The sequence below is a fragment of the Zonotrichia albicollis genome, chromosome 6 (genome assembly GCF_047830755.1).
Source record: "Zonotrichia albicollis isolate bZonAlb1 chromosome 6, bZonAlb1.hap1, whole genome shotgun sequence".
NCBI classification, from domain to species: Eukaryota; Metazoa; Chordata; class Aves; order Passeriformes; family Passerellidae; genus Zonotrichia; species Zonotrichia albicollis.
Genome location: NC_133824.1, coordinates 59,565,940 through 59,582,847, shown reverse-complemented (window position 1 = coordinate 59,582,847; position 16,908 = coordinate 59,565,940). Strand labels below are relative to the sequence as shown.

The following is a 16,908-nucleotide window of genomic DNA, read 5'->3' as shown; positions in this document are numbered from 1 at the left end:
TGAGTTTTGAGTGAGGAGGAACTGAAATTTGGGGAAATCAGGGAAATTTGGGGATGGATCAGGAGCACAGCAGGGTTTGCTCTGCCCCATCCCTGAGGGGGAGCATCAGCTTTGATGGGAGTGACCAAAATTATGGGGCAAAACATGGGAGAGGCTCTGGGGGATCCCCTGGATTTGCAGCTCCCCTGTAAATGACATCTCCTGTGGGGACACTCTGTAAAGCCTCATGCCACAGAATCCCAGAATGGTTTGGGTTGGAAAGGACCTTAAATCATCTTTAATTCCAATTCCACAGGCAGGGACACCTCCCACCAAACCAGGTTGCTCCAAGCCCCATCCAACCTGGCCAGAAAGGGAATTTAGGGGGGAGAGAAAGGGGAAAAAATAAATAAATGAACTGAGGCAAGATGGAAGGGGAAGAAAGCAAGATCTGGTTTGCCAGCAAGAAAAATGATTCCTTACATGTGGAATGATGAAATGAGGAATGATGAAAGGAAATGAGGAATGATGAAAGGAAAAAAAGCAATTCTCATCTCAATTGCTGCTCCTCTTGCTGTTCACAAGTGGAATGCACTGTGGAAGGCTGTTTACCTGAAGGAATTTGGTAATTAGTAATTGGAATTGTTAATTGGATTCTGGTGTGTTTTGATTCACTGACCAATTTACTCCAGGTGTGTGGGTGACAGTCATGAGATTCTGGGCAGTGGAGTGGAGTGCTTGGCAGATTCAGTGTCATATAATATAGAATAATATAGTATAATAAAGTAATAGTATAGTAGAATAATATATAGTATAAGAAAGTAAATATATTCTGCTATAATAAAGTATAGTAGAATAATATATAGTATAATATAGTAATTAATTAGCCTTCTGATATCAGTGGAGTCAGATGCATCGTTTTCTCTTGCTTTTCCAATGGGCTGGGTGCCAGGGCAGGACTGAGCCTTCCCGCAGGAATTCTCTGGCTGAGCTGTTCCCACAACGTGTCAGTAGGTGGCAAAAAGCTCCAACCCTTGTGCTGAGCAAGAAATCAAGATTTTTTTTTTTTTTTTTTTCCTGCCTCTTTCAAGAGCAGGGGGATTGGTGGGCAGCCCTGTGGCATCAGCGGAGGGGGGTTGTGTTCCCACTGGGACAGAGAACCTGCAGCATCACTGCTGCCAGGCAGAGCCAGCCCAGATGCAGGAACAGAGCAGGTAAAGAGGCTCAAACAGGAGCTGCCTCCTCCCTCTAAATTCACCAGAGGACCCTTGTGCCATTGCCTGGCCTTTTTCAGGAATTATTTGAAGGATGCCGGGAGCTGTGGCCAAGGGCAAACAGCAGCTCTGGGCTGTGCTGTGGCAGAGCAGAATGAGGGTACCTGGCGAGGCAAACACAAACCTGCCGAGCTTGGTGTTTTTCCAAGCTGGTGATAAGGATTTAATCTTGGTGTACAGCCTGAAAAGGAGCTGCTCAAGTCGCTGCTCCCGGGGGCTTTTCTGTGCAGCTTTGTGTAAGCAGATTGAGGCAATCCCAGCCTGTCACACACCTCCCAGGGCACACAAAGGGTTTAACAGGGATGCTGATGGATCCCAGTGGCTCAGATTTTGGTTTTTCCCTGCTTTGGAATGCTGTGTGCACCGGGGAAGGGGATGTGATGTGATGCTGGAGACCCAGACATTCCTGAGCAGGTCAAATGCTCTGAGCACCAGGTGGGACTGAGCCCAGGGAGGTCAGAAAATCCCATTAATCCAGACTAGTCCATGAGATCCAGTTACAGTAGGGCTTTGTTCAGCTTTATTTACCTAACACCTCTCTTTGCTAAGTGTAATTAATTTTTCTTTTCTCAAGAGCAGTAACAGAGGTGTTACAGCAACCCTGGCTCATTTTTAAATACAGAAGTGCAGTTCATTGACATTTCCTCTTATAAATTGTACATTTAATTGCTAATGATTTCACCAGGCTGGTGCTGACTTCAGGTTGAGCATTATCATTTTGATTTCACACTTCAGCAAAACCAGTTCAGCTAACCCTGAGCTGGAAGAACTTGGCTTGCTCTGGCCATGTTTGACAAAAACATCCTATAACCATTTCCCTGGGGAGACCCAATGCCCTTTGGGGCAGGAATCTGTCCTACATCTCCTGTAGGGGCTGTAGCCCTTGCTGCTGTCCATCCCCACATCCTTAACTGTGTAAAATCTCCATTCTTTGCTGTTTTGGTGAAAATTGATAATCTGAATTCTCTGAAGGGGCTGGATCTGGGCTGAGACTCCTCTAACCTGCAGGAGGGGTCCAGCCTTGCCCTAAAGCCTTGGACAGTGTGGGATAGCCACAAAAACGCATTTTTAGCCTGGTGAGAGGCTCAGACTCTGGTTCCTGTGGCTGTCAGAGGGCTTGGAGCTGTGTGTGCTCAGAGGTGGTGAGGGACAGGCTGTGCCCTCCCCAGAGCTGCCTGGACTGGCTCAGCCTTCAGATGGTTCCAGCATTTGGAACTGGGAGCTGAATTCCTCTCCCTGAAGGCTCCATGGCTGAGTTGCAGAACACACATTGAGGGAGCTTGGTTGGGTTGGTTTCCCCCCCCCCCCCCCCCCAATCTTCTGCAGTTTGTAGAAAAGTCTGTGTTTTACCTTTAGTCACAAAGGAAATGTTTTCATTTCCGGTGTCTGGAAGGATGTTGGCAAACATGAGCAGGGGATGAGATGCCACCTGCCTCTCTACAGGTTGTGATGAATTAATACAATGAAGAACAGCACAGACAGACAGTTTTGAGCACCAGAAGTGTTTCAGAGACTCACAGAATGGTTTGGGTTGGAAGGGACCCTAAAGTTCCAAGACACCTTCCACCATCCCAGGGTGCTCCAAGCCCCATCCAATCTGGCCTTGGACCCTTCCAGGGATCCAGGGATTCTCTGTGCACCCTTTTTCTTCCCAAATCCCATCTCCCCCTGCCCTCTGCCATTGGGAAGCCATTCCCCCTGCGATGGGAGCAGCTTTGCTGATTTTACCCCTTCTGCAAGAGCAGGTTTTGCACGCTGCAGGTTGATCAATGAATGCTCAGAGAGTCTCTCTGCACAGGCTCTGATGTGGATGGAGTGGTCCACAGACACTTCTCCGTGGGCAGCACTCTTCCCCAAGGCTGGCAGCACCATTATTGGAGAACTAATCAGCTCTATCCGAGATAAATTACATTTCCACCAATTATAGCTTAATTGTTGACAGATGGGAACACAGAAGGACGATGTGTCACATCATTAAGAGAACAGGTGTATAGACAAGTGCCAGATTAATTGTTCCAGCCCATTAAATCATTGACCTTTTCAGCACACCCTCAGCACTGAGCTCGAAGCTCTCAGGGTATTTCCAGCTCACACAGACTGACTGTGTTCATCAGCAAAGTTCTTGGGGCATTTTAAAACACACAGACTCCAGACATGGACTCATTAGCCATAAGCAGCTCTCCTTCTCATTAAAATGATTCCTCCTCTTCTTCCTTCCCTGTGCTGGGGTTTGTTTTTGTGTTTTTCTGGTGAGATCCCACATGGTGTGTGGGCTTTCTCCAAAGTGCAGCTTTCCCCAAGGAGCAGGCAGACATTCTGTAATGGGCTGTACATTCAGGGATGTCAAAAGCAGGTGCAATCAGGACACAGCAGCTCAGTCCTGGGCAGCTTGGCTGTGGAGGCTCCAGCTTGATTTAGGGCTTTGTGATTTCCAGCTCCTGCTCTGCCTGGGATTTTCAACAAAGATAAATACTGGTGAAAGTGAGTCAGCCATGGGTGTTCTCACTCCCTTAAATAAGTGTAAAAATGTGTCTCCTGCTCTTTTCCTGGCTGTGGAAATCAGGAACCTGAGGGTGCAGAGCAGACACACCACAACAGCTTTGTGGGAGGGAGCACAGGTTGGGCACAGGGATGCAGGACAAGCCTCCCCTGTCCTGGGTAACCCAGAACTGACTCTGATCTTGCTCTTCTGGCTTGAAAAACGGGAGGATCAGGTCTCCAGCTGAAAGTGCTGTGATGATGATGATGTTTGTTGCTCCTGGAGCCCCTGGCCTGCAGCAAGGAGCTGATCTGAGGATGCTTTGTCCCCTGGTAGTTCCAGAAAGAGCAGGTGGGAAAGGGACAAGCAGGAGGCACCAGGAAGGGTTAATGCCTTTGGTCTGCAGCTGCAAACAGAGGCAAAGCTGGTGCTGGCAATCAGAGCTGGTGGGGAAATCTCTCCCTCCCTCGTGTTTCACCAGTCCCCTATGTGAAAAACGCCAATCACTTGTTTTTAGAATTTTAAAAGTTTAATAGTAATAAAATGGTTATTAAAAAAATAGTAATACAATTAGAGTCATAATAATTTGGACAAATTGAATTAGGACAATATGAGACGATAAATACAAAGAGTTACAGACAGTCTGGGTACCTTTTTCTGGGCAGCATGAGCCTGAAAAGGACCCACGTTAACAGAGGATTAACCCTTAAAAGCAACAGCCTGTTGCATATTCATACATTTCATACATGATGCATAAATTCCATTCAAACACAGGATTCTGCCTGGTCAGTGTCAGCTTCTTCCTCTGAATCCTGACAGCACCTTTGAGGCAGGAAAAAGTTCATTTCTTCTAATAAGAGAGCAATAAATTCTCTTTCTCTGAAAGATTCAGGTGTCCTGTGGCTGCTCTCTCACTGTGAGTACTTTCTTTAAAAAAAGTATCCTACATAGCATAGTTTCTATTTTAAAATTTTTTATAACCTAAAACTATATTTAACACACTACTTAAGAGAATTAATACAGCATTACTTTCTTAAACAACATCTATAATATTCATTTTAATATTTGCCAAAAGCCAATCATAAAATACATGCATTTTTCACACCTACTTATCCAGTTTGCCATGTTAAAGTAACTGTGATATTTAACTGAAATATCCTTTTATATAAATGCTGTGAACCACAAACTTGGTGGCCTTTATGGACCTCCAGGGACAACCAGATAGGATACAGGAGAGTTGGATGAAGTTCCCTCTCAGGTAGCAAATTATTTTGTAAGGAAAATGAGATCATTTAATAAAAAAATTCAGTTTATGTGAGATGGAAACTGTGAGAGCGTTTTTGATAGATCAGACACCTTCAGATAATCATATTTTTGAAATGTCAGATTGCAACAGGGCAGCTTGTTAAAATCCCTGGGAGGTGCTGCAGCCTTGATCAGCATCCCTGGGAGAGTGTCTGCAGGGAAAGATGGAGATTTCTCCATTTCCATCAGTCACTCCCCAGCACTGAACCCTGGACAGGGAAAAAAAATTAACCAAAGCCAGATTTTTCAGATTTTATATAAATCTTGTGGTTAGTTCTGAAGCAAGTACATTTATTTTTGTGTGCAGGACAGGGAGGAGAGGAAATAATAAAAAAACCCCAAAAAACCAAAAACAGCAAACAAACCAAAAAAAAACCCCAGAAACTGAAAGAAACCCAAACCAAAATCCACAAAAGTGAAAGAGGAATTTTAGAAATGCGAAGAAAAAAAAAATGTAATTTAAAGACTTTCTAAATGAATTATTTTACCTCGCATTTTGAACTGGGGGTTGTGGTTTAAAAATGGTTAACACCAATTTAAACAGGAGGATTGAGTAACTCAGAGGCAAGAGAAACATTTAATTTCAGTTGAAATTTGATATTTGGGGTTAACCAGAACTTTCCCCAGCCCCCTCCTCCTCTCTCTACCCCATTTCACTGTTGCTCCATCCAAGGCTTTATTCCCCAATAATTTTGATTCAGCCACACAACCCAGGGGGTTTTTGCTCACCCCACATCAGTGAGCTCCTCATTTCCAGATGTCCTTTCCACTGGCCCACACTCACAGAAATTCCACTCCCAACACTTACAGAGCTGGAATTAGATGATGTTTAAGGTCCCTTCCAACACAAACCATTCTGATTCTATAATAAAATGCTTTCAGAAGCCACAATTACACCCCTGGTTTAGAAGTCTGGGGACTGTGGTATAGAACAAGGATGGCATCTGGGACAGGTACAGAACTGCAATGTCCCCTTTAGCTCAAAATTGTATTTTTTATCTAGAAATATCTGCCTTTTCCTATCTTCCCCTCACTCCTCCACTGTGACCGTGTTCACAGGGGTCTGAGGATGAGGGAAGAGATGAGGATCTGACTCCATGTTTCAGAAGGCTGGATTTATTATTTTATTATATATATTACATTAAAACTATACTAAAAGAAGAGAAGAAAGGATTTCACCAGAAGGCTGGCTAAGAATAGAAAAAGAAGGAATGATAACAAAGGTTTGTGCCTCGGGCTCTCTGTGCGAGCCAGCTGACTGTGATTGGCCATTAATTAGAAACAACCACATGAGACCAATCCCAGATGCACCTGTTGCATTCCACAGCAGCAGATAATCAATGTTTACATTTTGTTCCTGAGGCCTCTCAGGAGGAAAAATACTAAGGAAAGGATTTTTCATAAAATGTGTCTGTGACACTCCACACTCACTGTCCCCAACCCCCTCCCATCCATCTGGGGGGTTCCAGCCCCTCCAGAGCTGGGGCTCATTTCTTTGGGACATGCCACTAGAAATCCCTGTCAAAGAAGTCATCAAAGAGGGAAATTCTCTCTGTCTTGGTCCTCACGAGCGTGGGTTTGTGGTGAATCCTCTCTTCCCACTCCTCTGAGTCTGTGCTGGAGGAGTCCCAGAACAGATCCCTGGTCCGTGGCTCCCTGCAGAACCACAGGTCAACCTTCCCCCTCCTGTCTGGAGAGGGCTCAGCCCTGCAGAGTCCTGGGGGAGAGAAAAAAAATAAAATATCATAAAATATCAAAAATAAAATATCAGCTGCAGAGCTTCTCAGTCAGCTGGACCTGAGCTGGGAATGGCTGTGGACAGCAGGTAAGGAAAATCCTGAGACCAGACCCCACGTCTGGGGCAGGTGTAACACACTCAGGATTATGTTTGGTGAAATTACAGAGTCTGGCAGTATGGCTTTATCCCCAAGGGGAACAGAGCTGAGGTGGAGAACCACAAGGGAATAGGAAGCCAGGTTTGTTCCCCTTGCTCCTGGTGGAAGTTCATCTTCAGTGAGTTTTTCACTGATTTAAGCACTTCCAGCCTGGGTGAAACATTCCCAGCCTGTGCCAGAGGTTTTCACATGCAGGCAAAGTAGGACAGGGCTCATCCCTCGGACAGGTCAGGATGAAGAGGTGGCTGAGATCCATTTCTGCAGGGACAGTGGGGAAAAAACCCTAAACCCAAAAAGTGATCAGCCTCAGTGAGTGCATTCCAATTTCCAATGCTTTGTCCTGCAAACTCAGCCTTTCCCCCCTGAACCTGCTTCTCATCCCTGCAGGAGATGGAGCAGTGGATGCATCTTCCACATCAGAGGGAAACTCCTCTGATGACATTTAGGAGGGCTGGTGAGTTTTACATCTCCTTGGAAAATTATTCCACTTACCAAGGTCGTCTTCAGGAAAGCGCTGATTGTGCCCAGCAGGGATGGGGTCCGGGCTGCTGGTGCTGTCACCTCTCTGGGGAGTGCCAAGGACACCCTTGGGGCTCAATTCCTTGATGTTTTTCTTATTGATTTTCGCCTCCCTGTGGAGATTCCTCTTCAGCTCCGCCTGGGTTTGCAAATGAGTTGTCAACACAAGCAGCAGAGGCGCGAATGTGTTTTAATGTGTTTTAATGTGCTTTAATGTGCTTTAATAGCTCGACTCGAGGTGGCACAGCGTTAGCGGCTTGGCCCTGGAATTAATAATTGCACAGTCGAGTAGTTTAACCCAAGCAAATGGAATCTGCCAGAGTGGGTACATGACAGAACATGACTGGGACAGGGATTTTTTGGTTTCTCTGTGAGTCATGGCCAAACGAGGGCAATGCGTTGGAAAAATCACAGGTAATTGCTGATCACAGGGGCCTGGGGATGCTCCCCACCAACCCTCTGCCTAAAACTCAGGGAAAGCTTCATTTCCTCTTCCCAGCAACAGGTCTGAAGCCTCCTGGTCCATGGGAGAGAGACCCCCATCCCCTCCCCTGTGACCGTGTTCACAGGGGTCTTATGTTGAAGGAAGAGACGAGGATCTGACTCCATGTTTCAGAAGGCTGATTTAATATTTTATGATATATATTACATTAAAACGACACTAAAAGAATAGAAGAAAAGAGTTCATCAGAAGGCTAGCTAAGCTAAGAATAGAAAGAAAAGAATGATAACAAAGGTTTGTGGCTCAGACTCTCTGTCTGAGCCAGCTGACTGTGATTGGCCATTAATTAGAAACAACCACATGAGACCAATCACAGATGCACCTGTTGCATCCCACAGCAGCAGATAATCAGTGTTTACATCTTGTCCCTGAGGCCTCTCAGCTTCTCAGGAGGAAAAAATCCTAAGGAAAGGATTTTTAATGAAAAGATGTCTGTGACACTCTCCAAATCCACCTTGGCATTACCTCTTGTCGCTTGCGGGTCAAGTCCAGCATCCGAAGCTTGTGCAAGTGCTGCCTCCTGCCAGGGAGGGGATTCAGGCTTTGCCCCTTCTTCTCCACTACCTACAAGGTATTTAAAGATGCAAATAAATACACCTGCACTTTCTGAAAGAGAAAGGAAGAGCCAACAGCTCACAAACCCCTCGGGCACTCCCAGATAAAGGCAGCCAGCATCTCCAACTTGCAGGAATTCAGCACAGATTTCCACTGTGCTTGCAGTTTATCCCACAGCTCAGGGGCAGGAGGGGAAAAAAACTTCATTAAAATGATGTATTCGTGCTTCTGCCCCCCAGGTGTTGCTGCCTGGAGTTGGTTCTCCAAGATAATCTCATGATCCAAAGGGAAGAACGGCGTTTGCATGTTTGGGGCTGCAGGGGATGTTTGTGGCACACAGTGTTTGCAGCCTTCAAATCAGATTTATGGAACTGCGAAGGGTGGAAAAGGTATCTAAGATTATGGAGTCCAACTGTCCCCCCAGCACTGCCAAGGCCACCACTGACCCATGTCCCCAAGTGCCACATCCACATGGCTTTGAAATCCCCCCAGGGATGGGGACTCCACCGCTGCCTTGGGCAGTGGTTCTAATGTTTTACAATGTTTTCGGTGAAGGAATTTTCCATAAAATCCAATCTAAACCTCTCCTGGCACAAACTGAGGGCATTTCCCCTCATTCCTTGTTCCCTGGGAGGAGCCTGAGCCCCACCTGGCTCCAAATTCCTGACAGGGAGAGCGAGGAGGTCTCTCCCTTCTCCCCACCAACTGCAAGTGATGGGTGCTCAAATAACTAATTTAAAAACGTGCCTCCCATACTTTCAGCCTCTAAAATATTAAATACCCAGGCTCAGCAGGTCCATCTCATCCAGGGAACTGTCATGCTGGAGATCAGGAAGCTTTCCCCTTATTTTGGATCCTCTCACCCACATGGCAGCGTTTCAGCTCAGTGTCCTGGGCTCAGCCAGGGCCAGGAGCACAGCCAGGGGTTAAACACCAACTTCTGCCCTTCAGGGTGCCCCAAGGGGGAGGGAAAAAGGAGCCTGCAGCCAGGGATGACCTGGGGTACAAACTCATGCACTTACCTTGGGTTTTGGGCTTGCTGCCACGGCTGGCCGACTCCAGGGTTTCGCAGGAGCGATTGCTTGGGGAGGGATGGCAGGTTCAAGCCTCTGCAAGTCCAGGATTTATAATATTAACATTGCTCATTCCACAGGATCATTAAACAGGATATGAAACTACCTTGACATTTCTCCAGCTCCAATTCTGGCCTAGCTGCTTGGGATACAGGGAGGAGTTTGGCATCTCAGGGAGATGAACACCGTCTGGTCCTTCAGGAGTGGCAAAACTGGGGAAATCTTTCACATTTCAGCACAGGCAGCAAAGCCCCAGTTTGACAGTAATTCCATCCCATAGCTATTTCTCTTTGAGCCCAAACAGCACCCAAAGCTCCATCCAAGACCAGAGTGAAGCCAAACCACAGCTCAGATTGTTTCATGGCAAAGCTGAGTGTGTATAATTTAATCTTTAAAATCCCATCAGGTCATCAAAGGGCAGATCCCAATTAGAGGAGACCTGGAGCACCATTCCTTCTGTCCAGCCAGTCTTTACATTCTACATTGGCCTAAATAAGACCTCTCTATGGAGAACTGTGCATGGGACAAAGTTCCTTTTCTGCTGGCTGGTGAAACAGGCAGAGCCTTGCTCTACAGGCTGCTCTGAGCATGGGTTTTTATCTCAAGCATGGGTTTTTATCTCCTTAAACCATGCCAGGCTCTGAGGTGGTGCTGGGTCATTCCATGGTTTGGTGTCCGTGGAATCACCAGGCTGGAAAAGACCCCTCAGACCATCAGGCCCAACCATTGCCCCAGCACTGCCAGGTCCAGCACCAAACCATGTCCCCAAGTGCCACATCCACACGATTTTGGAACATTCCCAGGGGTGGTGATTCCACCTGGAGTTCCCTCCCAGGAGGAGAGCTCAGTACAGCTTAATAAAAATTAAAGGGGACATCATAAAGACTTTGTAACACCTGAATTATATTTTATTTGGGGCACAATTAACTCCTTGATTATGAACAAGTGGCCAATAAATGGGGACATGTTGGAACCCTGGTCACTGAGAATTTTAGACTTTCTGTCCTGACAGGCACTGACCCCCAAAAGAACACTGCATTGACCTGAGGCCATAAAGAAGGCTTCCAAAATTAAATAACAAAACTAAGATAATGAGTATATAGTTCAAATAAAAGTGTATAATATTACATAGTAGAAAACGTAGAGTTTAAACCTTTAAAATATATATTTTTAAAATATTTTAAAATATATCTATATCTATTTTTAAATTATTATTCATTTATATATTATATATATTTATAGAAATATTTAAATATTATAATATAAATATATATAAATATTTATTAAAATAGCATTTATACACTATTTAATAGTTTATATTAAACTTTTAATTTTATTATTAATAGATTATATTTACTATTTAATATTTCTATATTAAAATATATTATTTAAAAATATAGAACAAGATAAAAAATTTATAACAAAAACTAGTCTTTCTTCATAAGTTTAAATAATATTATACATTTAAATAAAAAGTTGACATTACAAATCACAAATAATTAGTTATTAGGTTAAAAATAAAAATAATTTAAGTGTAATTTCTCAGTTAAACAATTTATCCTTAAAAAAACTTACAAAAAAGGGATATAACTCAATTTTTAAAATTTATTAAAATAAAATACTATAAAACTCACAATTTAGAAAACTGTAATAGAAATAAAAACTAATAAACATCTAAATCCAAACAAAAAATGCCATCTCACACATTTAATCCCAATCCTAACAAAAAAAAAAGTTAAGACTCAACAGGGCCATGTCTGCACTGAATTGCTGCTGAATCCTGAGCTGTCATTTTGGATCTGTGTAAAAATCCAGGAGGAAAAATCAGTGTCATTTAAAGGGACAATTCCCCACTAATCCCCAGTGCCAAATGTGGTATTTGCAGGGTCCCCAGGATGTGGTGAAGAGATGAGTCTAATTCCATGTTCTTAGAAGGATATTATATTTATGTTATGTTATGTTATATTGAAATAGAGAAAGAATACAGACGGAAGGTTACCAAAAATGATAATGAAAACTCCTGACTGACTCCTCAGAGTCTGACACAGCTGATGGTGATTGGTCATTAAGTGAAATCAATTCACATGGAACCAATCAAACATTCACCTGTTGGTAAACAATCTCCAGACCACATTCCAAAGCAGCAAAACACAGGAGAAGCAATCAGATAATTGTTGCTTTCCTTTTTCTCTGAGGCTTCTCAGCTTCCCAGGAGAAGCAATCCTGGCGAAGGGATTTTTCAGCAAATATGACAATGCACGTCTCTTAGCATCAAAAAAACCCAAAAAGCCAACTATGAAGCTGGAAGGTGGCACTAGATGGCAGCATGTGCCACCACAAGCCGTGCTCCAGGCTGGCATCACCTCAGGAAGGCACCGAGGCCACAAGCACAGGGTGGATGGGGGCAGAAAGGCTCCCACAGCCCCAGCCCATCAGCCTGCCCTGCTGGGAAGGCCAAAAAAACCCCAAACTGGGTAAAACTCTGCGTAAAACTCTGTCCCAGGCTGGAAAATTTTATGCCTTCTAAGGCAGCTGAGCTATTTTGAGTACAAAATAGATCTCCAAGAGCTTGTGAGACCTGGCTTGAGGAGACAAATATTTCAGTTTGCCTTACCTGAGGCCTTCGAGGTGGGTGCTGCTTGATGATGCTGGTCCCATCCTGTCCCGGCAAGGTGTTCCAGGAGAGGGGCCCTTAAAGGTTGAAGAAATGGATGAAGTTACTTTTGGGTGATCAGGTGCACTCAGCCATAGCTTTGTGCCCTGTTTTTTTGGTTGAAGATCCCACTGATGTCCCTGGCTGTGTATTCCAGTGACACACGGAATATTCTATGGGCTGCAGGAGTAAAGTGGGTGTGCTTGTGATTTCTAAATACCTCTACAGCCACTCAGGCTTTTAAATATGACCATCACCATCCTTGTGTCTCCTGTGCCTCTCCCAGCCCCTGGGATTTGGGTGGGCAAGGGATTCTGCTCATCCCATGCCCTGTAACTATCAGCTGTCGCAGACATCTTTTATGGAAAATCCTTTCCTTAGGATTTTTCTCCTGAGAAGCTGAAAGGCCTCAGGAACAAAATGTAAACATTGATTATCTGCTGCTGTGGAATGCAACAGGTGCATCTGTGATTGGTCTCATGTGGTTGCTTCGAATTAATGGCCAATCACAGTCAGCTGACTCGGACTCTCTGTCTGAGACACAAACCTTTGTTATCATTCTTTCTTTTCTATTCTTAGCTAGCCTTCTGATGAAATCCTTTCTTCTATTCTTTTAGTATAGTCTAAATGTAATATATATCATAAAATAATAAATCAAGCCTTCGGAAACAAGCCATGAGTTTCAATCAAGCCATGGAGTCAGATCTCTTCCCTCATCTGAAAACCCCTGTGAACAGTGTCACAATCAGCTGGCCAAGCAATCCCTGATCTCTGCTGCCTGCCCTGTTAAAGTCATGCCCAGGCAAAGTTTGGGTCTTTTCCTGCTGCTCAGCCCCTGATTATTGTTATTTTTTGGTGGGACTGAGCAATAGCTCTGCTGATTTGCTGCCTGTGGCAGAGCTGGGCTGCAGCAGCAGCAGGAATTAAAGGGCTGGGTGCCCTCCCAGAGCCTGAACTCAGCCCAAAAGAACGTGTCACACACCAGTGATCCCTGTTAGCTATTAGGGCAGAGCTTTCTCTGAGCCCTGGACAGGATCTGGGCTGGGATCTGTTCTGTGCTGGTGCTCTCAGCTGGACACCACTGCCCCTTTTGTGCTTTCCTTGCACAAATAAATACCTGCATGTGCAGGAAGTATTTCTTTCACACAACGTTTTATCTATATATTTATGAAAATGTGTTTATCCCACATTTTCACCCCAAGACACTGTCCTGGTGCATGCAAATGACATTTTACGCATGGAGCTCAGTGAGGTGAGGCTGAGCAGAGGAGAGCTGGGGATAAAATGCAGGAAGAGCATTAGCTGATGTCAAATTTAATCATATTTTTTGATGTCAAATTTAATCAAATTTTAGTTATATTTAACAAGAAAAGCAGTATTTTGGAGGTCAGTTTATGGGGGCCTTCATTGAACCTCATGGAAGACCCCAAGTCTGGGATCTTGGGGAAGAGAAGGAAGACAACCACAGAATCATGGAATGGTTTGGGTTGGAAGTGACTCTAAAGATCTTTTTTTTTCCCATTTTCCACTATCCCAGAGTCACTTTCCAGTATCCCAGGTTGCTCCAAGCCCCATCCTTGGAACACTTGGGCACTTCCAGGGGTCCAGGGGCAGCCACAGCTTCTCTGGGCAGCCTGTGCCAGTGTCCCACCACCCTCAGAGGGAGGAATTTCTTCCTCCTGTGAGGTGCTGGGATTTGGGATATGGTGACTCCTCCATCAGGTAAATGTTTTGCAGAGCCCTGGCAATGTTTAACGACGGAGTGAAGCTCTGGCTGCTCCACACATGCAGGAATGGGAGCCTGAGGGGAAAATTTCCAGCACAGGAGGCTCCTCTGGAGACAAACCTGCAGGGAGCACATGGTGGAATAGCAGCTTGTTAGAGAAAAAGGGAATTTTTGCCTCTGTCTGCAGGCAGTGGGTGCCCAGGGAATTTCTGAGGGGAAAGGAAAGGGAAGGAGGTGGCCCATGGAGATGGGGACGGGGACACAGCACAGGGAGGTGGCTGTGCCTTAGGAGAAGCTTGTCCGGGTGAAGGGCAGGGTTTTGAGGGAGTTATTTCTCCTTTATGAGGTTTGATGGTTTGTGTTTGGTGTTGTTTTGAATTTTTCCCTCCCATGCCATCCATGGATGGGGCCTGCAGGACATTTGTCCTTGTGCTCTGCAGATACAGAGCGGGGGGCTGGATGTCCCCAAATCACCAAACCCCAGCTCAAGGCATCCTTGTGGCTCCTGGTTTTCACCCCTGCACTTCAGCAGCAGCAGATCCTCCCCTCTGCGGGAATCTGGGTTTAAAATAAGCCAAGCTGGACCCTCATAAACCAAACAAAACCAGTTCTCTGGGATGCTTTGCTTATTTAGACAGCAGCTCGAGTTAATACTTCACTCAAGTCCTCCTGAGCATACTCATCTTGTTTCTGAAAATGGAAAGTAATGGAAGATTGCATTTATTAATTTTTTAATAAAATACACTTTTTTTAAACAAGCATTTGTTAAAAGCCCAGTGATAATTTCCCAGAACAGGAACATTTGGCTGTTCTTGCTCTCGTGGAGCACATAAAACCTGCTTTTCTACAGCAAGACCTGATTTGTATTCTCCCCCAAACCTCAGTTCGGGGAATGTCGCTGCTATCACTCCAGAGGTTTATTTGCTCTCACTGCTTCCTGATGCCACCTGATGAACGATCCAGGAGGAAATACCCAGCCTCTGGTGAAGCAGCAATGCTTAACCCTGCTTGGTATGGGTCAGAAATTGATTTTGGGAGTGGAGGAGCAGGGAGGGGGTGCTGGGGGTGCAGATCCTCCTCCCTCTGCCTCGCCCTTCCTCACACTCCCTGGTTTTCATGGATGTTTCTCCCCACACTGCCCTGAGAGCTGTGGGAAGCATTTGTCAGCATCCAGCTCCTTGTGGAGAGCTGCACCTCCTCTTCCAGATGGATGCAGAGCTCTGGGAAGGGTTTGGGAGTGGATGGAGTTTGGAGGCTGCTGGTAGGGAAGCACAGCCAGGCTCTCTGCCTTCCTCTGCTCCTGGAAATTCATCATTGATTCCAGTGCTGAGCTTCACCTGGCCAGGATCTGATTGTGATCAGGGCAGAGCTGTGCCTGGCAGGGGAAGGTGGGCAGGACAGGGCTGCGATGGGGTCACAGGGGGTGCCAGGGGATGCTGGGCTGCACGCAGGGGTGTCTGATGAGAGCAAGGAGCTGGGCTCTGCTGAGTGAGACACTTTGCAAAACACTGAAAAGATAAGTTTTCCCAAAGCTGAAACATCCTGGTGTGAAAAATGCTTATTTTATGATTGGATTTTCACAAATATTAAAATGAATATTAGATGTGTTATGTTAGAATGCTATGCTGTGTTAATTCTCTTAAGTAGTGTGTTAAATATAGTTTTAGGTTATAACATGAGGTTAAAATAGAAACTATGCTATGTAGGATACTTTTTTTTTCTAAAGAAAGGGCTCACACTGAGATAGAAGCCACAAGACACCTAAATCTTTCAGAGAAAGAGAACTTATTGCTCCATTATCAGAAGAAATTAACTTCTTCCTGCCTCACTCAGTCCTGAAGATGCTGTCAGGATTCAGAGGAAGAAGTTGACACTGACCAGATAGAATCCTGTGTTTGAATGGAATTTATGCATCATGTATGAGGTGTATGAATATGCAACAGGCTGTTGCTTTTAAGGGTTAATCCTCTGTTAACATGGGTCCTTTTTTGGGCTGCCCAGAAAAGGTACCCAGACTGTCTGTAACTCTTTGTCTCTATTGTCTCATATTGTCCTAATCCAAATTGTCCAAACTATTATTACTCTAATTGTATTACTATTCTTATAACCATTTTATTACTATTAAACTTTTAAAATTCTAAAAACAAGCGATTGGCATTTTTTTCACTCTGGAAATGGCACAAATGGCACAAATGGCACAAAACAGCTGAGGCAGCACCAACCCCCCCCCTGCACCCACGTCCAGTGTAGACAGCACAGCCACAGCTCCGGTGACCCCAGGTGACAAGGGTGACCCCAGGTGACAACAATGTCCCAGCAGTGCCCCCTCACCTGCCGAGGCTCTCCCGTACCAGGTCTCCCTCAGAGGAGGCAGTTCCAGCTGGAATATTGGTTTTCCCCAGGCTGGGGCCTGGCCTGGCTCTGTGGGCAGCCCCTGCAGGGCACCCAGAGCGGGCACATCCCCCTGGGCGGGCACTGGGGCCACCCTGGTCACCCTGGAGGAGCTCAGGCCCATCCTGCAGAGCCAGGGCTCTGAGGGGAGCAGGAAAAGCCTTCAGGAACCATCCTCCCTCCTGAGCATGGAGAGGGATCTGTGTCAGCCACCCAGGGCCCTGCCAGCTCCCACACATGTCCTTCCCACCTTGGTTAAATATTGACCCTTCCCAGCCATTCCCCTGCAGGGAGGACAGAGGGGGAAGCAGCTCAGGAGCCAGTGCCCAGCTCTGGAGAAACTTTGGTTTTTACCTACAAGAGATTTTCAGCCAGGACCACCACCTCATCTGGCCTGCAGGTATTTCTTCAATCAGCTCTTGTGCTAAATCTTCAGGTTTTGGAAGGAATTTCAATCCCTGGAGCTCCAGAAGGGTTAAAATATCTCCCATCCTGCATGGGAGAAGCAGGATTAAATAAATGGGAGTAAAGCCTAGCCTGGGAATAAAACCTGGCCT

At 45.5% G+C, this 16,908-nt stretch overlaps 1 protein-coding gene across 1 annotated transcript; it reads right to left on the bottom strand.

Annotated features, from left to right (window-relative positions):
- Positions 1-4,255: 4,255 nt before the first annotated feature.
- CCDC198 (coiled-coil domain containing 198) lies at positions 4,256-16,579 on the bottom strand. The gene is made up of 6 exons (XM_074543996.1): positions 16,292-16,579; positions 12,196-12,272; positions 9,531-9,617; positions 8,419-8,517; positions 7,425-7,590; positions 4,256-6,754 (listed from the first exon to the last, which is right to left on the bottom strand). The coding sequence occupies exons 1-6, from the start codon at positions 16,473-16,475 to the stop codon at positions 6,546-6,548; spliced, it is 822 nt and encodes a 273-aa protein (XP_074400097.1). The 5' UTR covers positions 16,476-16,579; the 3' UTR covers positions 4,256-6,545.
- Positions 16,580-16,908: the final 329 nt, after the last annotated feature.

Excerpts from the sequence above, each read along its gene's own strand:
- CCDC198 (XM_074543996.1), bottom strand. The coding sequence starts at position 16,475 with ATGGGCCTGAGCTCCTCCAGGGTGACCAGGGTGGCCCCAGTGCCCGCC. Across the intron at positions 8,518-9,530 it reads CAGCAAGCCCAAAACCCAAG|GTAGTGGAGAAGAAGGGGCA; the intron begins GTAAGTGCATGA and ends AATACCTTGTAG. Across the intron at positions 7,591-8,418 it reads TGACCCGCAAGCGACAAGAG|GCGGAGCTGAAGAGGAATCT; the intron begins GTAATGCCAAGG and ends TTGCAAACCCAG.